The sequence below is a fragment of the Macaca mulatta genome, chromosome 9 (genome assembly GCF_049350105.2).
Source record: "Macaca mulatta isolate MMU2019108-1 chromosome 9, T2T-MMU8v2.0, whole genome shotgun sequence".
Taxonomy (NCBI): Eukaryota; Metazoa; Chordata; class Mammalia; order Primates; family Cercopithecidae; genus Macaca; species Macaca mulatta.
The window spans coordinates 112,276,959-112,296,347 of NC_133414.1; the positions used below are offsets into that span (position 1 = coordinate 112,276,959).

Sequence of the window (19,389 nt, forward strand, 5' to 3'; positions counted from 1 at the left end):
CCATTCAGAGCTTAATCAAGACAACTAACATGGGCCCCAGCTCCCAGCATAACTAGAATGAAGAAGGTAATTCAGGGCTTCCTGGACTCCAAACAGCAAGAGAAAGTTTTAATATAACCAAGCCTAAAGCAAAAAACTCCAATCTTAATGTATGCATTTCAAATGACATGAAGGAAAAAAATCCTACCAATGAGTGTACTTCTGTTTCCATATCTACACAATGAACCTAACATCTCTGGCCTGTGACTAGTAATTTAGCCAATTCTGACTGAAATTAAACCCATTCTGATGCACATTACAGGAAATAGCCAGATCCCATCATATTCTGGCAACACTAATAATGCAGCTCAGAAACAGCAGCCAGGGCAAAACAGGCTACACTATGTTTCTGATATCACAAAGAGAGTTCAAAAGAATTTCCAACATACGTAATCTCTGACACAAACCAGAGTTGTAATAAAGGCTGTGTATGAATAAAGAGAGGGGCCAGGACAGAAAAAAATATATTATAGGTGGGGAAGGAAGACACAGCTTGGATAGGGTAGTGTGAATTGGGGGCTGAGAGGAAAAAAAGGCTAGAGATAAGATGATACTTGGTGCATAGAGAAGAAGGAAAATAGGACAGACTACAAGCTAGCCTACCCACAGGTCTCACTCCCTTCAGTCTTCCTTTTGTTATGAGCAGGTGGCCAGTTATATCTATGTCCCATGCAGACCTTTACCACCATGGAGATGAGAATCAGGCACAGCTATGAACAGCACTGAGTCCTAAATGCTCATGTTGATGGAGCAGTAAGTTATCTATTTCAAAAATCCCACTTTGTAAGATCCTTCAACTCCTTAATTTATATTTCATCCACTCTGTGAAATTCTACCTTTTTGCAAAGAATGTTCTATGGGCAGTTTATAGATGTACAACAACAACAAAGTTATGTGCTTAAAAAGCTGGAATATTCTGGGGATAGGGTGACGGCTGTACAACGTCAATATACTTAATGCTACCTAACTGTACACTTAAAAATAAAGTGATAAATGTTGTTATGTATACTTTACCATAATAAAACAAAAAGTGATGAATTCATCCATCCCCACCCAGGGACCAAAAAAAGAAGTCACAAAAGCTGCCAGCATGCATCCTTTTTCCTTATGATCAGTCTATAGGCAGGCTTAGGTAACACAGGCAACATGCCACTGGAAGCACTTGGCTCCCACTTTTTTTTTTAGTGTGTTATATTCCCTCTGATGGTGAGAATTATTAAATTTACTACTTATCCTGCTATCATAGGATTTAATGCCTTAGTCCTTCACCTTCCATTCTCTTTCTCCAAGATTTTCTCCCACACCCTATCTAGAAACCTGGTTCACAAAACTTCCTCAGTTCTATCAGTTTCAGTTGTCATTCTAATTACCCTAAACATGCCTATTTCTCCAAAGTAGACACCTATCTCCCCTTTCTCCCACCCCAAATTATGAGCTTTCTCACTACACCCATGTTCCTTTAGATAACAAATTATTACTTTTCCTCTTGAATTCATTTCTCTATTCACAATCCAAGCCCAGGCATTTTAGTAAAATCTTAACTGTTCATCTTGTCCCACATGTTGTTCCACTCAAATTTATCCTTCACAAAACCATTTTCCTAGAACAACACTTTTAATCTTGACATTTCCTTGTTTAAGGCCAATTAATGAGGAGCATTATGATCATAGCAGCAACAACAAAGTAGCAGCAGGTGCTAACAGTTGAGGGCTTTCATGGGTCAGGTACTGTATTTAGCTTTACATACATTATTATTTTATTTAACTCTCAAACCCATGATGCATGCAAGTATTATACTATACCTATTTTATAGGGAACAAAACAAAGCCTGTATTACAGGAAGTGTTAGTCCGGGGTCTATTTACCTAAAATGTCCTTTAGGAAAGCATGAACCTCTCAAATGGCAATGCATGGTTGCGTGGATGTGCATCTGTGCATTTTTCTGGGGAAAGGGTTCACAGCTTTTATTGATTATCATTTTTTATAACAAAAAATACATGTCCCAGGCCTGACGCAGTGGCTCACGCCTATAATCCCTGCACTTTGGGAGGCTGAGACAGGTGGATCACCTGAGGTCAGGAGTTCGAGACCAGCCTGGCCAACATGGTGAAACCCTGTCTCTACTAAAAATACAAAAAATTAGCCCAGCGCGGTGGCGGGCGCCTGTAATCCCAGCTACTCAGGAGGCTGAGGCAGGAGAATCGCTTGAACCCAGGAGGAGGCTACAGTGACCCGAGATCGCGCCACTACATTCCAGCCTGGGCAACAGAGTGAGACTCCGTCTCGAAAACAAAAACTAACAAACACACAAACATGACCCAAATATTATTTTTTAAACTGCTGTTACAATGGTTAAACATTCTCTATTAAATCAAAGTAAAATTCTTGAGTCTGATGTTAACTGTCCTCCACTGACTGGAGCGCCCCCCATCTCCAATCTATTAATATCGCCTTCCGTTTGAAGCCATGATCTGCACCAACTTACCCTCATACTGTCCCGACCTGGAATACATCCCCAATTCCAAAGCCCATCCATACTTCCAAAGGTTTAACTCTGGACCCATCATGAAGCCTTCCTTGTCTACTGCAGTCCCCACTGATATCACACGGCCTCCAAGCAAGCGCGCGCACACACGGACCCAAACACACGGACGCACACATTCCAACAGGCAGTCTCCTTCAACCCTCTTCTCACACATTCGTGCTCACACATACACACTGTGACGTGCATCTGCCTCACACACCCTGACACTCTACATTCACAGAGACACACGCGCACTGTCACACTCACTAAACACCTGGTCACAGCCTGACAGTCATACCCAAGTTCCCCGCAACAGCTCTATCTATGCCCAGTACCTCAGATACAACTTTGGACACACACAGGCAGAGTATCTTTCTCTCTCATACACACACACAAGCCTACTGGCCCACAAATACTGCCCAAGGTCCCACTAACCATCTATCCCACACTGTCAGCCCTGTGTTCCACAGACGCTCAAACCCACCGCCGCTCCCTCTCGCGCCCCGCCTCACCCGATGCTGGTACAGACAGACGTTCCCGAAGCCGCCGGTGCCCAACCGCTCCCGCATCTCCCAGGGCCCGCCCGCGCCCGGCCGCAGCCCCGGGGGCCGCTCCATGGGGCGGGAGGGCAAGCGGCCTCAGGCTCCGCCGCTGTTCCAAGGCCGGTTCCGGGCCGCCGACGCTCGCGCGTCTTCCTTCTCGCGAGAATGAATGCGTCACTTCCGGTAACCGCTGCGAGAACGGCCCTTCCCTACGTTTTCCCAGGGCGCCGCCGGAGCCCTGCCGGCTAAGGGGTGGGGAAACGAACAGGTACTCGGTCCGCTCTTTAGGTCCCCTAGGTATTTTCTGGGAGGGCTGAACGGAACCACAATGTTTTTCAAGTCTTGGAAAACATAACATCTCTCCAAACCTCGCATTCCCATCAAATTCACTTTTCAAAGCAGTCCAGTCTCTCCTGTATTAAATATATATTTTTAATTAAGATGGGGTCTTGCTCCGTTGCCCAGGCTGGAGTGCAGTGGCATGATCACGGCTCACTGCTGCCTCGACCTCCCGGAATTGAGCGATCTTCCCACCTCCCGAGTAGTTGGGATTGCAGGCGCGCACCACCTCGCTTGGTTTTTTTGTTTTTTGTAGAGACATGGTCTTGCTACGTTGCCCAGGCTGGTCCCGAACTCCTGGCCTCAAGCAGTCCTCCCACCTCGGCAACCCAAAGTTCTGGGATTATAGACGTGAGCCACCACGCCCGGCAATTAGTCTTTTCTAAACTTCACATTGTCTCCACTCGTCTACACTTCACCTTTCTTCAGATCCCTGCCATCTATCCTCCAACTCCACCACCCGCTGATCCGGCACGCTAAAGACCACCAATGATTTAAAGGCTGCGGAACTGGAAAAATACTACGCCAGCAGGCCCACTAATGAATTAGCCTTACTGTTCACTGACTTCCCAATACACCTGCTCCATGATATGCCCCGTCATCCCAAATGACTCAATGATGTGACGCTATTCCGGAGTGAAGAATGTTTCTCGGGATTTCGGGAACTTTTTTCCTAGATGCCTCACAGAGCTTGCTGTCCAGCAGTCCAGTTAGGGCTCTGCCAGCACAGCAGTTCATTGTGAGAAGTGTTTCTAATGGGTGCTGCAGGGCTGCAGAGGCAAGCTTTGGGAATGCTGTTGGTGCAGCAAGTGCTTCCGGGTGGCGGATTGACATAGCATAGGACAACCAGCTTCTGGTCTTCCATTTGAGAGGCTCATACTTTCACTGTACCTGGGGAATCTCAATACTCCAAGTAAAGGAGTCAGCATGGAATCAAATTCTTGAGAAATGTGATGCTGCAACCAGAATGTTGAGCACTGCATGATACAGACCAAGTCGATGTTGTAGGTCATTAGTAACATGTGGTATGGGAGGTTCTGGTTTCTGTAAGTGCGTGGTTTCCATGGACTTGGAGATGATGGCGCCTCTGAGGACATGTCATTTAGAGCTGGGCAGACCGCACAGAGAATTGTGGTACAGATTGTTATAACAGTATGAAGCCCTCTCATTTGACGTATGTACAGCATGGCCAGTGCTAGTGTGCTCAATTTCCATAGGTGGGGCTGTAATCTCATAATTCCCACTCAAAAGAGGAAGGGATACTGAGGACCCAGGGATACTGATGATTGGGCTGACCCGGAAGTGGCCATCTTTGTGGAAACCAGGTTGGTTCCCTTTGTTAACTTTTTAAATGCCCCCATTCCCAGGGCCATGAGTAATTTGAGTTGTTTTTTGTTGTTGAGACAAGAGTTTCACTCCTGTCACCCAGGCTGGAGTGCAATGGCGTGATCTCAGCTCACTGCAACCTCTACTGCCCGGGTTTAAGCAATTCTACTGCCTCAGCCTCCCAAGTAGCTGGCATTACAGGTGCGTGCCACCATGCCTGGCTATTTTTTTCTATTTTAGTAGAGACAGGGTTTCACCATGTTGGTTAAGCTGCTCTCCAACTCCTGATCTCAGCCTCCCAAAGTGCTGTGATTACAGGCGTGAGCCACCTCGACCAGCCTTCAAATTTTTAAAAAGCCTAAGCCTGTTGACCCCAGGCTCCACAATCTTCAATTTTCTGAGTCTCAGTTTTTATTCTTTTTCATGTAAAATAGAGGTAATACCTACCTCACAGAGATTTTGTGAAGATTAAATGAAACAGTGTCTGGACTGTAAGTGCCCAATATAAAGGTAAAAATATTTTTCTTTTTGCTCCTACTATGTAGTATTCTCTTTGCTCCTTCTCCATGTAAATGTTAGATCACTATTTTCAAGCCCTCCTTAAATACTGATATTTCTGGCCAGGCGTGGTGGCTCAAGCCTATAATCCCAGCACTTTGGGAGGCCGAGACAGGCGGATCACAAGATCAGGCGATCAAGACCATCCTGGTTAACACGGTGAAACCCCGTCTCTACTAAAAATACAAAAAATTAGCCAGGCGTGGTGGTGGGCACCTGTAGTCCCAGCTACTCGGGAGGCTGAGGCAGGAGAATGGCGTAAACCCGGGAGGCGGAGCTTGCAGTGAGCTGAGATCTGGCCACTGCACTCCAGTCTGGGCAACAGAGCGAGACTCCGTCTCCAAAAAAAAAACAAAACAAAACACAAACTGATATTTCTTAGGCAATCATCTTCAGCTCAGGACTGTATTTACCCTATCTTAATTTCACCTATGGCCTATACCTTGATGATCTCCAAAGCCCTGTAACCAACCCAGGTACCAATGAGTTTAGAACTGCCCACCAGCACAAAAGACACACATTAGATATATCAAGCACATAAAACAACAATATCCAAAGCAGAATTTATCCTTTTTTTTTTTAAATGTGTCCTTTCTCTTCCCCATTAAACTGTAATCTCTGGGACAACAGGGACCATACTGGGACAAGACTATGGTCCTGGAGCTTAGAAAAATGCCTGGCACATAAGAGTTAAATATCTGAAGGACTAAATGGGCTCTTCTCTATGAATAAGATGAATGCTTTAAGAGAAAAGTAGCAAAAGCCTTGGATCCCTTCTCCACTTTGGGTTGCTCAGGGAGAAACCGCCCTGTGTGATTCTGGAACAGCTGGGCCTAAAGCTCTAGCCCCTCCAATTACACATACTACTTCATTTCAATGGTCATAGGCAACATGAACACAAGACACTTCTCAACCATGGAAAAACATCTGGATTTCATTTGGTAGTTTAAAGGTTTTTGAAAATGTTGATATACACAAGCTGTACTTGAAGCTGGATGACAGACATACTTTTATTCTTTTATTTTTGAGATAGAGTTTCGCTGTCACCTAGGCTGGAGTGCAATGGAGCAATCTCGGCTCACAGCAACCTCCACCTCCCGGGTTCAAGCCATTCTCCTGCCTCAGCCTCCCGAGTAGCTGAGATTACAAGCACCTGGCCCCACACCCAGCTAATTTTTGTAGTTTTAGTAAAGACGGGGTTTCACCATGTTGGCCAGGCTGGTCTCAAACTCCAGTCCTCAGGTGATCCACCTGCCTCGGCCTCCCAAAGTCCTGGGATTACAGGCATTACAGTCCTGGGATTACGCCACTGTGCCTGGCGACTTTTAACATAGGATTTTTTTTTTTTTTTTTTTGGACAGAGTCTCGCTCTGTCACCCAGGCTGGAGTGCAGTGGTGCGACCTTGGCTCACTGCAAACTCCACCTCCCAGGTTCAAGCAATTGTCCTGCCTCAGCCTCCTGAGTAGCTGGGACTATAGATGCGAGCCACCACACCCAGCTGATTTTTGTACTGTTAGCAGAGACAGGGTTTCACCATGTTGGCCAGGATGGTCTCCATCTCTTGACCTTGTGATCTGCCCGCCTCGGCCTCCCAAAGTGCTGGGATTATAAGCGTGAGCCACCACGCCCAGCCTTAACATAGGATTTTCATCCTAGAATCACTTTTCCCCAAAAAGATTCAATCTTAGGCCTCTTGCTGCAGGCAAGTTCCATGGGACTGCACAAAAGAGGCAGGGAAACAGTCCCCATGGGAGATTGTAGTTTCTTTAAAAATATGCTTCTAGGCCAGGAATGGTGGCTCATGCTTGTAATCCCAGCAGGTTAAGAAGCCAAGGCGAAGGATCCCTTAAGCCTAGGCATTACAGACCAGCCTGGGCAACACAGGGAGACCCCCGTCTCTACCCTCTACCCAAAAATTTAAAAAGTTTGCCAGGCATGGTAGCATGCGCCTGGTGGTCCCAGCTACTCAGGAGGCTGAGGTGGGAAGAACTCTAGAGCCCAGGAGGTTGAGGCTACAGTGAGCCAAAATTGCGCCACTGCAGTCCTGCTTGGGTGACAGAGCGAGACCTTGTCTCAAAAAAAATTCTTCTAATTAAAAAAAAAAAAGAAAAAGGCTTTACTACTTCCTATGAAGTTCATAAAAAGGTCTTCCCTTTGTTTAGTCATCCAGAGTAAAGTCATAGGGCTCAAAGTCTTTCTGGAAGCGGCGAGCCAGGGTCTCCTCGTCTTCCTTACTGATCTGACACTGCCTCCAGTCAGATTTACCAGGAATATTAAGGATGGCTTCACTGGCCAGGACCTCCCTGCAGAAAGAGCACAAAGAAGTCAAAATGGAAACTAAAAGCCTGAGTTCTCCTCAACATCACCCAAGGAAGGTATGCAGATTTATCTGACTTTGCTCTCCTGCCCTGAGTGCCATCTCTGGCATACTATTGATCAAATCATACCCATTTTAAATGACCAGCTCAGGTACTATTTATTTCCTGATCCTTCAAACCCCACTTGCTTCTCCCTCTCTTAAAAAACTCGGAACTATATTATTGGTACTTAGAGAAGCAACACCACATAGTAGAAAAAGGGCAGGCCCTGGTGTGAGAAAGATCAGAGACTGGATTCCATTTCCAGCTTTGCCGCTTGCTATCTATGATTCAGACAGATGATTTCATCTCTGAGTCTTGATTTCCTCACCTATGAAATGCAAATAAGAATACCCACTATACAGGGTTTTTGTGAGGTACAGAGATAACACAAAGTACCATATTAACTGTGATTACAACCTGCCTTAAACTGTAGTTTTGTCACCTCAACTAGACATGGAGTTTGCAGAGTCAGGAGCCTAGTCGTACCCACTCTGATTTAAAACTCCTCTGCCTCTCCTTCTAGGGGACTCAGGCCCACATAACAGCAGCATAAGCCCAATATCAACAAAACAACTTATCTTGGTTCTTAGGACTAAGGAATAACTACATACAGACACACACACACAAGCTGCCTTCTAATTGCCATTGCTTTATATTTTTATTTATTTTGATATATTAGAAATAATTCTATTACACATTTATGTGGTTCATTTTCCACTCTGAAGTTACAATAAATAGAAGAGTTAGAAACAAATCACAAATGCTCTAAAAGTCAAAGAACCTACGCTCTTTTCAATAGGCAAACTTTGAGCCTATTTCAAATGTAAAAAGAAAATAGAACTACCTTTCTTGTACAGCTGAAAAAAAATGCCATTTCAAATATTTTGTTAACTATAAAATGCTATATAACTATAAATTAGTATCTTGATAATTACTCAATACTGAAAATACAACTATCATAAGCACAAAACCATTCAGAGAATCTCCTTTTTGTGTGCTTTATACACCTATGTGTATCTGCAATCGTGTGCTTATGTTGTCAATGTTCATAACTGCATCTGTTGCTGAGGCAACAACAAAAAATCATGTCAGATGTCTAAAGCTCGTAACACACTTGTTCCCATTTATCTTTCTGAAAAATGCAGACAACTACATTTACTGGACTTATCTAAAGCGGCAGTCTCTTGGAGGCTTTCTGAATTAGTCCAAGATAGGTTCAAGGCTCACTCAAAGCCCATTGTTAACTAGAGGAGAAGAAATAGCTGCAAATCACAGACACCAGCATCAGATACTCTCTTCTACACACTTTCCACTCCCCTTCAAACCGTATCTTCTTGTCAGCAACTTCCCATCTTCAATCTTTGCCTAAGTTATGTTACTCCCTCTATGGTTTTGCGGTCATGTTTTGCCTGATACGAGGAAAGGAACTGAAGCCTCCTCCAGGCCTTTACCATACTGTAGAATACTGAGGTTAAGACCTAAGTTTTGAGGTCCAACAGGCCTGCATTTGAACCTACCACTGTGTGACTACAGACAAGTTACCTAACCTCTCTACAGCCTGCTATCCAGTGGGGTAACCATAAGCCAGGTATGGCTATTTAAATTTAAATTCTAATTACTTAAATAAAATCAAAAATTTAGTTCCTCAGTCACATTAGCCACATTTCAGCACTCAGTGGCCACAAGTGGCTAGTCACTACTGTATTGGACAGTGCATGTATTTGAGCATTTCCATCGTTGTGAAAAGTCTACTGGGCACTACTCTAGAGCCTCATTCTCCACACTGGTAAATCGGGATGACAGTACCTACCTTACAGAGCTGTGAAGATTAAATGAGTCATGTATGTGTAAAGTTCTTGGCACAGTTCTTGGCACAGAGTATGTGCTCAATTAAAGTTCCCTAGCACTTCTGGCTAGAATGCCCTCACCCCAATCTTTGCCCTGTAAATATAACTCTCAGGTTTAACTTTGCCACTTTCATGAAGGTTTTCACCAAGTAGAAATGAGCTGTCCCTTTTCTGAATTTCTACAGCACATTATTCTCCAAAACTCTGTCATGGTACTCTTCACACTCTACATTACATTACTGTCATATATGTAAACATCTGCCCTAAGACCATGGGTCCTTTGGGGCAAGGACTGTTTACAATTTAGCTTTTTATCAATTGTCCCATGTACCCACCACTTTGTTCATACAAAGTCTAGTGAAAATACATTGAAAAGAAGAAAAACATACCTTCCAAACTGCAAAGGAAAATTCTTTTTAATTCTGTGGAAAAGCTTTTCTCCTGTGTCAAGTTCAACATAAAAATATGCTGCTCCTGGCTGTGCAATCTAAAATAAACAGAGTTGTATGAGGATGTCCAATAATGCTTTAAAAATCTATAATCCTTGTTTATCTCTAGGCAAAGAATTCAGTCTAAATGCACAAGAAAAAAGATGTGTATGTTGCTACAGATCCCAAGCCACTTAGTGGAACTAGGGCTTAAAAAGCCTAACTGGAAGATACTACCAATATCCTCCCAGTGGCATTCATCCTTCTAAGTTCCTACCTTAGGAAATTCTAATTTCTTGCTCTTCCCAGGAAAGCACTAAACTTTGGAGTAATGCCCTCTTCACCTCCAGTCTAGTCAATACCCAGTACTCTAGTTCCAAATTGTCCACTGCCTCTTTTGTTTTTTTTTGTTTTTTTTTGAGACAGGGTTTTGCTATGTTGCCCAGGCTGAAGTCCAGTGGTGCAATCATACCTCACTGCATCCTCCAACTCCTAGGCTGAAGTGATCCTCCTGACTCTCAGCCTCCTGAGTAGCTAAGACTACAGGCACATGCCACCATGCACAGCTTATTTTTTAATTTTTTGTAGAGACAAGGTGTCTCACTTTGTTGCCCAGGCTGGTATTGAACTCCTGGCTTCAAGTGCTCCTCCCGCCTTGGCCTCCCAAAATGTTGGATTACAGGTGTGAGCCACCATGCCCGACCCATTGCCTATTTAATAACATTTTTGGAATGCCTTGATAGCACCTTAGGCTCAACATGTCAAAAACCAGATCTTGCCGGGCACGGGTGGCTCATATCTCTAACACCAGCACTTTGGGAGGCCGAGGCGGGCAGGTCACAAGGTCAGGAGTTCGAGACCAGCCGGACCAATATGGTGAAACCCCGTCTCTACTGAAAATACAAAAACTAGCCACATTATGGTGGCACATGCCTGTAGTCCCAACAACTAGGGAGGCTGAGGTGGGAGAATCACTTGAACCTGGAAGGTGGAGGTTGCAGTGAGCCAAGATTGTGCCACTGCACTCCAACCTGGGCAACAGAGCGATACTCTGTCTCAAAAACACAAAGAAACAACAACAGAAAAAACAGATCTTTACTCTTCCCTGAATATCACCATCCCGTTTCACCTGCTTGATGTCAGAGTGCTCTGGGATTTCCAACAGCTCTATCTGCTGCTCCTGGGCCTGGGTAATGAAGGCATCTTTAATGTCATCAGTAGCACAGCAGCTGACTGGGACAGGAATGACCTGGGGGTTGGGGAGAAAGGAGAAATTCTTTGTGCAGGTCCCAGAGAAGTTGTGCCTGCACGGTCTCTGAGAAGTAGCAAATCCATCACAGGGGCAGAGAAACACCCCTCAGCACAGAATCTCCTCAGGCCAGACAAGCCTGTGTCAGCCGGTCTGTAAGGACTTAAACTTATGAGATAGCCTGCCACATGTGGGAGCCATTCTCTGATGCAGGAAAGGCTTAAGAGAGATATCTCTGTCACAAGCCTTTGCCATCTCCGATATTATATATGTGGCAGAGTTAGGCCCATTTGAAAACTTAACAAATGTGCCAAAAAGAAAACCACCACAACTACAAATGATCTACAATCTGATTTTCTGAGCTGCTAGCCCCATGTAGGCTTTGAGACTATTTCCTGCCACTAAGTTTTCCCTCATGCTGGGCCTCCACACAAAATATTAACTTTCTTCTAAATTTTTATCCAACAAGCCGCACATCTTCTTTGGCACTTCCTCGGAACTTCCTCAACTACCCATTCCTTTTCTAAACAAAGAACTTACTATCTATGCTCTTTACATGTACTGACCACACACTTCCCTGTGAAGTCTCTTGGGTTACCACCAGATACTTTTTAAAAACTTTTTAAATGAACGTTATTTAAATATTAATATAAAAATATTAAATACTTTAAATATTAAAGCTAAACATTATTTAAATTTTTTTTTTTTTTTTTTGAGACGGAGTCTCGCGCTGTGTCGCCCAGGCTGGAGTGCAGTGGCGCGATCTCGGCTCACTGCAAGCTCCGCCTCCCAGGTTCACGCCATTCTCCTGCCTCAGCCTCCGAGTAGCTGGGACTACAGGTGCCCGCCACCACGCCCGGCTAGTTTTTTGTATTTTTAGTACAGACGGGGTTTCACCATGTTAGCCAGGATGGTCTCGATCTCCTGACCTCGTGATCCACCCGCCTTGGCCTCCCAAAGTGCTGGGATTACAGGCTTGAGCCACCGCGCCCGGCCCTATATATTTTTTTTTAAGATGGAGTCTCATTCTGTCACCCAGGCTGGAGTGCAGTGGCACAATCTCGGCTCACTGCAACCTCCGCCTCCCAGGTTCAAACGATTCTCCTGTCTCAGCCTCCGAAGTAGCTGGGCGCCCACCACCATGCCCAGCTAATTTTTTTGTATTTTTAGTAGAGACGGGGTTTCACCATGTTGCCCAGCCTGGTCTCGAACTCCTGAACTCAGGCAATCCAACCACCTTGGCCTCCCAAAGTGCTAGGATTACATGCGTGAGCCACTTCGCCCGGCCTATTTAAATATTTATTTACCCAATATCAAGGTCCCCATAGTGCCCTTCCACATTTCTATGAACAGATCACCTACCTGTAGCTGGAGGTGATGGCTCTTATAATTTCTCTCAAATACAACACACCGTTTCCCTCGACTCTTAAAGAACCGTCTCAGTGTGGCCTTATACTTCTCCACCTCTTCTACCACCTCTGCTGAAAGCTCCACCACTGACTGGTAGTGTCCAATGGGCAGGATGAGGACATGGTCATCAGATAAGCCTCCTTTGGCCAGGGCGAGGTAGCACTGAAGAAGCAGCACACAGAATTGAGACATCAATACAGCATGTAGGATTCTCCAGGGAGAAAAGCCTATACAAAGAGTGAGTCTCAGGATGTAGGAGAAGTACTTGAGGTTATTAATAAAAATTCTTTCTTTAAAAACTCTGATTTTAGAGATTGCAGCAACAATGTTCTCAAGTATCCGCTAAAGAATCAAATTAGACATAAAAAATTTCTATACAAGTAGCAAATGAACTAGGAGTAAATGAATTGGGAGAGGCACACAAACAGGCTTTTGGCTTCAAACACACTGAGCTGAGGGAGACCAGAACAAATCGCTGCGTTTTCCCTCCCAGGCTCCAAACTTGAAAACAGTTTTTCAGTTTTTATCACCTTCAACCACAAAAAGATACAACTTCTGATTTCAAAATGACCACTTGCGGCTGGGGTAGTGGCTCACGCCTGTAATCCCAACACTCTGAGAGGCCGAGGCAGGTGGACCACCTGAGGTCAGAAGTTCCAGACCAGGCTGATCAATATGGTGAAACCTCATTTTAACTAAAAATACAAAAACTAGCCAGGCCTGTGATGGCATGTGCCTGCAGTCCCAGCTACTCGAGAGGCTGAGACAGGAGAACTGCTTGAACCCAAGAGGCAGAGGTTCCAGTGAGCCAAGATCATGCCACTATACTCCAGCCTGGGTGACAGAGTGAGACTCCATCTCAAAAAGAAAATGACCACTTTCTGCCTCCCCAGTAACTTTCATTCCCACCCCTCACCCCCAAATATACTCCTTGGGCTCACAAAAAAGGCTAAGATGGCATGCTTAGTATCTAATGTTCCTAAGCCTTAAGCTGCTGACTAAACTCTACAAAACAAAAGCAAACATACAACCTAATGGGGTAGAAGGAAAGTAAAACTTCAAACTCAGATGCATCCAAAGAGGCAGAAAAGAATGGTTTCCAACAATGGATGTCAGCCTTTAATGGCAACTAAAAATATTTCTGTAAAAACCAAAACATGCAAGAATGTTCTACCACTCAGATATTCTCTGATGGGAAGATGCCATGAGTGAGCACAGAAGGGCCCATTGAGTAGCAGTATAGGCAAACATAGATATGTTAGAAAACAATTATTCAGACTGGGCGCACTGGCTCATGCCTGTAATCCCAGCACTTTGGGAGGCCGAGGCGAGTGGATCGTGGGGTCAGGAATTCAAGACCAGCCTGGCCAACAAGGTGAAACCCCATCTCTACTAAAAATACAAAACTTAGCTGGGCATGGTGGTGCACGCCTATAATCTCAGCTACTTGGGAGGCTGAGGCAGGTGAATTGCTTGAACCTGGAAGACGGAGGTTACAGTGAGCCGAGATCGTGCCGCTGCACTCCAGCCTGGATGACAGAGCAAGACTCTGTCTCGGGGGGAAAAAAAAAAAAATTTATCCCAAGTATACTCTTAGTGTGGTGGGCTCAAAGTTAAGGCTGAAGGAGGGAATAATTTCTCATCTAAATAAGAAAGTCCAATAGAATGACAGGATATGTATTGGAAAGATACTAACGCATGATTGTCCTTGACTTGTTTGGCAGAGAGGACCAGGCATGTTGACAAAGTTAATTTTCCAGATGACTAAAGTTGATGAAAACCTCATAGGCACTAAAATTTTTTTTTATTTTTATAATAACCACTTTATATTGTATTTGTTTAAAAGGTTACTCTAGAAGCCTGAGTCTTCTAGCTTTTTTTGTCAGAAGGTCACTGCCATAAATATCAGCTTTTCTATTATGATACGCAGTCTTTAGGTAATGATGTCTAAACTAAATAGCTCCTCTGCACCATCTCTAATCCTGTACTTGCAATTTTTGTGAAGTTTCACACTTGCCTAATCTCCTCTCTTTCAAAATCTCGCCTTCTAATCTGTTCTATACTAGAATTATCTCTAACCATGTATAAATAGGACCTGAACTAATGGTTCTCCCCATAAATAAAATGCATTGATTTTGCAATAATTTTTTAGACTGCCAGCAGCCCTTCCACCTTTTAACTAATCTGTGGCTATGGACCATCAGCACAATTCTATGTACTACCTTTGAGGAAGGCACGGCAAAGAGAAAGCCGGGGAAAAAAATTTAACAAACAAAAAAAGGCAATCAAAAAGAAAAGTTGCAGGGAGGAGATCCCAAACCCTTCCCCAGACACCCAAAGGTCATTACAGGTTTGTAAGCGGTTTCTACCTAAGGACAGTGTAGACTTGAGGCTGAAATACTCATGTGGCCTACTTGGGATGTTGGGTTGGCCCACAAACAAGACCTTTTTCCCCTCTAGTTTCAGGCCTAGATGAGAACAAAACAGATTTCCTTGATTGTTGCCCAGGCCCACACCCTGAGTTAGATAACCTGGACAACAGAAAGATGAACGGAAAAGAAAAGTCACTTCTCACTGAGGCCTAGAGCAGCACTGAGCTATGTCACACATTCCAAATCTCTTATCTCCTGCGTGTGATCTTGAACCTACAGAAGCTTCCCAAACAGAAGGCAATTCAAAGCCTGCCTTACTATACAAATTGTGTGGGAGAGAAAAATGGCATAAACTAATCCAAAAAGGAAAAAAGATGCAAAAGAGATCATCCAAAAAGGGCACTGCTGTAAAAGCTAGAGCTTCTCAAGTTTGCTCTTATTCCACCCAAGATGTCATCCAATAGGTTCTGTGGCTCAGCTGAGTCACAGGCCTTGACCCCATTAGTGCTCCCCCTAGAGATAGGAGTGTGCCACTAATTAAGACTTTTTTTTGTTTTTGTGACAAGAGTCTCGCTCTGTCCCCCAGGCTGAAGTGCCGTGGTGCCATCTCGGCCTGCAACCTCCGCCTCCCAGGTTCAAGCAATTCTCTGCCTCAGCCTCCTGAGTAGCTGGGATTACAGGCACCCGCCACCACGCCCGGATACAGGGTTTCACCATCTTGGCCAGGTTGGTCATGAACTCCTGACCTCGTGATCTACCCGCCTCAGCTTCCCAAAGTGCTGGGATTATAGGCATGAGCCACCACACCCGGCCAAGACATTTTTTAAAATGTAAAAGACTGAGACTCTGCAGGTGGAAACAACACAGGCAGAAGAGTAACCGCCTTAAAGTACAAGATGAAATTGAAACTCTAGTCAGTCTATAGGAAGGAAGACACAAAAAAGAGTCCTCAGATTTTTAGGATAAGTTGAAAGGATCAATCCCGGAAACCAAAAGTAGAACAAATCAATGAGAAATGGATGACAGCACCTGTCTTCAGAAGCACTATACATTTAAGGAATTGTCTTAGTCCATCTTGTGTTGCTATAATAGAATACCACAGACTATAATTTATATGAATAGCAATCTATTTGGCTTGTGGTTCTGTAGACTGGGAAGTCCAAGTGCATAGCACTGACACCTGGCAATGGCCTTTGTGCTGCATCACCCCATGGCAGAAGGGCAAGTAAGGGTAAGAGTAAAGGAGCAAAAGGGGACCTGAACTCACTTTAACAAAGCCACTCTCATGATAACCCACTCTTGTGATAACATTAATCCATTCATGAGGGCAGAGTCCTCATGACCTAATCACCACTTATTAGGCCCCACCTCCCAAAACTGTCACAAAACAAAAACAGCTTGTAAATATTTTCCTCAGGAATCCTGGGGAACATCCAGTTCCAGTCATCAGTGACTACAGTGTTAAAAATTAAGCTTTCTTCATTCTAAATGAATGAAAAAGAACAATGGTCTATAGAAAACCCCCAGGGAAATGAGAGTCGAAGACGGGTATTATTTAATATCTAATCCAGCCCTACACAAGAAAAAGTATCTGGGGAAATGTGAAGTAGAATGACTTTCCCATGAGACACACACATTCAAGCTTTCCACCACCTGAATAAAATCATACTCAAGACCGTCCCGTTCTCATAGTCTGATTCAATACTTACCAAACAACCTTATCATCATCTTGGGTTCCTAGGTACTCACACCAGGAGTGTGAATATGGGTATTCCTGTCATTAGTAAGCTACACCCTCCACTACTAAGCAAAACTGAAATTTTATCTTTGATGTGATCAGTTACTGTGAATCAGTTTCCAGCATTACATAATTCTAGATAAAAATTAATAGGCCGGGTGTGGCGGCTCACGCCTGTAATCCCAACACTTTGGGAAGCTGAGGTGGGCAAATCACCTGAGATCAGGAGTTCGAGGCCAGCGTGGCCAGCATGGTGAAACCCTGTCTCTACTAAAAATACAAAAATTGGCCGGGCATGATGGTAGGTGCCTATAATCCCAGCTACTTGGGAAGCAAGTGCAAAATCACACACTGACTAAAGTAGCACATAACTGGCAATAGGCTACAACAAAAGAACACTGAACAGGGTGTCAGGAGCCCTAATTATAGCCCCAACTATGCCATTAGCAATGACCCTGGAAAATTTACCCTCCTAAGGTCAGCTTCTTCCGTGAAACATAAAGACGAAGAAAGAGAATCACTTGAACCCGGGACGCAGAGGCTGCAGTGAGCTGAGATCGCGCCATTGCACTCCAGCCTGGGCAACACAGCAAGACTCCATCTCAAAAAAATATATATATATTCATAAAGCTCTAGCTTCTGAATCTGAAGCTATAAAGATTATCAACATTTTTAACCCAATACGGGTACATAAGCATCAGAAGACTGCCTTTTTAGGACAAAGAAAATCACTTTAAATGGTAATTAGCAAAAGGAACTCATCACTCTCAAGTAGATGGGCTAAAAAATACAGACAGTCCAAGAAGTATATAAAAGCATCACCCTTGGAGAACCATACCTATTTATGAGAGAGGAAAAGAGAGAGCTATCTTGTAAAACTGGCTATTGCTATAACAAATGTTGGCAGGAATGTGGAAAAGCAGAAGCCTTCATACATTGCTGGTGGGAATATAAGATGGTGCAGTCATTTTGGAAAACAGTTTAGCAGTTTCTTAAAAAGTTAAACATAAATTTACCATATAACCTAGCAAATCCATTCCTAGGTGTATCCAAAATAAAAACATATATTCACACAAAGACTTGCATTCAGATATTTTATGGGAGCATTATTTCTAATAGCCGTAAAGTAGAAACAACCCAAATGTCCATCAATTGATGAACGGATATAGACAAAATGTGTATCTATACACTGGAATATGATTTGGCAATAAAAAGGAATGAAATACTGATACATGCTGCAACATGGATGACCCTCATGAATATGATGCTAAGTAAAAACAGCTAGACACAAAAGACTACATGTTGTATGATTCCATTTATAAGAAATGTCCAAAAAAGGCAAACTATGGAGATAGTAAGTAGACTACTTGCTGCCTGAGGCTAAAGTTGGGAACAGGGATTAACTGTAAATGGGCATAAGAGATCTTACTGCCATGATAAAAATGTTCTAAAACTATACTATGTGATGGTGGCATAACTCAGTAACCTTACGAAAATCACTGAATCGTACACTTAAACATGGGTAAATGTTATATGTAGATTATGCCTCAATAAAGTTACTAAAAAACAAATAGGCATCTCCTTCTCTATAAAGGTCCAAGGAAGTAACTCACATGTGTGCCGATGTTGACCACCAAATGCTTTTCCACTTCAGGGCTAGCAAGGCAAAACCAGCAGGGTCCTGGAGGCTGAGCTTCATGTAAAAGAAAGCCGGGTGTTACTATGGTCCAAGCACAGCATATAATCACCCCACAGAACTTAGCCTTATCTGATTTTTATATCCTGAAAAGACTGGTATACAACACTGCCACAATGGGCTGAGCCTGTGTTCCTCACTATGACCCCCTATGAACATTTTCAATGAAATTAAACTTCCATTCGAATTTGTAACCAATCCACAGGTAGGTAACCCACAAGTGCAAAATCACACACTGACTAAAGTAGCACATAACTGGCAATAGGCTACAACAAAAGAACACTGAACAGGGTGTCAGGAGCCCTAATTATAGCCCCAACTACGGCATTAGCAATGACCCTGGAAAATTTACCCTCCTAAGGTCAGCTTCTTCCATGAAACAAAAAGACGAAGAAAGAGAATCTCAATGAAACACCTTTAAAGTCCTTCCTCTGAGTTTGATCATTCTTTTATGAATCTATATTGGTTTTGGAGGCTCTTTACCTCATCATGTTCTACAGACATAAAGGAAAGATGCTTTTCCCATAGTTCTTGCAGGAAGCGCCTCAGAACAGCCTAAAAGTCAGGCCAGTCTTATTTTATTTTTTTAAGACAGGGCCTTGCTCTGTCACCCAGGCTGGAGTGCAGTGGTGTGATCTTGGCTCACTGCAATCTCCACCTCCTGGGTTCAAGCGATTCTCCTGCCTCAGCCTCCCGAGGAGCTGGGACTGCAGGTGGGTGCCACCACGCCCTGCTAAATTTTTGTATTTTTAGTACAGACAGGGTTTCACCATGTTGGCCAGGCTGGTCTCGAACTCCTGGCCTCAAGTGATCCAGCTGTTTGGCCTATCAAAGTGCTGGGATTACACTTAGTGTGAATCAGTTTCCGGCATTACATAAATCTAGATAAAAATTCATATAGCTCTAGTTTCTGAATCTGAAGCTATAAAAAGAGTATCAATTTTTTTTTTTTTTTTTTTT

The 19,389-nt window shown here is 43.8% G+C and overlaps 2 protein-coding genes, 1 long non-coding RNA gene and 1 other non-coding gene across 37 annotated transcripts in view; 1 reads left to right on the top strand and 3 right to left on the bottom strand.

Annotated features, from left to right (window-relative positions):
- CHUK (component of inhibitor of nuclear factor kappa B kinase complex) overlaps positions 1-3,256 on the bottom strand; it is a 45,436-nt gene extending 42,180 nt beyond the window's left edge. For 13 of the 14 annotated variants that reach the window (XR_013398253.1, XR_013398250.1, XR_003719435.2 and 10 more), the window contains exon 1: positions 3,076-3,256. Coding sequence is in view for 7 of the 14 variants with exons in the window: in XM_077947215.1 (XP_077803341.1) it covers positions 3,076-3,180 (105 nt within the window). In the remaining 7 variants the exon portion in view is untranslated. Of the gene's footprint in view, positions 1-2,524; positions 2,726-3,075 lie in introns of those variants that run through there. The other variant, XM_077947216.1, reaches the window with a different exon arrangement.
- A 52-nt stretch (positions 3,257-3,308) lies between these two features.
- On the top strand, positions 3,309-9,337 carry LOC107000249 (uncharacterized). Its single transcript, XR_013398272.1, has 5 exons — positions 3,309-3,373; positions 4,662-4,769; positions 4,874-5,280; positions 7,492-7,704; positions 8,213-9,337. It is a non-coding gene; the product is annotated as an uncharacterized LOC107000249 (long non-coding RNA).
- The window catches only part of CWF19L1 (CWF19 like cell cycle control factor 1), a 35,707-nt gene continuing 22,638 nt past the window's right edge, over positions 6,321-19,389 (bottom strand). For 12 of the 21 annotated variants that reach the window (XM_077945309.1, XM_077945316.1, XM_077945310.1 and 9 more), the window contains 5 exons: positions 18,347-18,426; positions 12,576-12,785; positions 11,094-11,213; positions 9,926-10,023; positions 6,321-7,632 (listed from right to left, as the gene is read on the bottom strand). In XM_077945309.1, the coding sequence (XP_077801435.1) occupies positions 7,488-7,632; positions 9,926-10,023; positions 11,094-11,213; positions 12,576-12,785; positions 18,347-18,426 (653 nt within the window). In that variant the 3' untranslated portion in view covers positions 6,321-7,487. 21 annotated transcript variants of the gene reach the window in all.
- On the bottom strand, positions 11,400-11,546 carry LOC114670228 (small nucleolar RNA SNORA12). Its single transcript, XR_003719709.1, has one exon. It is a non-coding gene; the product is annotated as a small nucleolar RNA SNORA12 (small nucleolar RNA).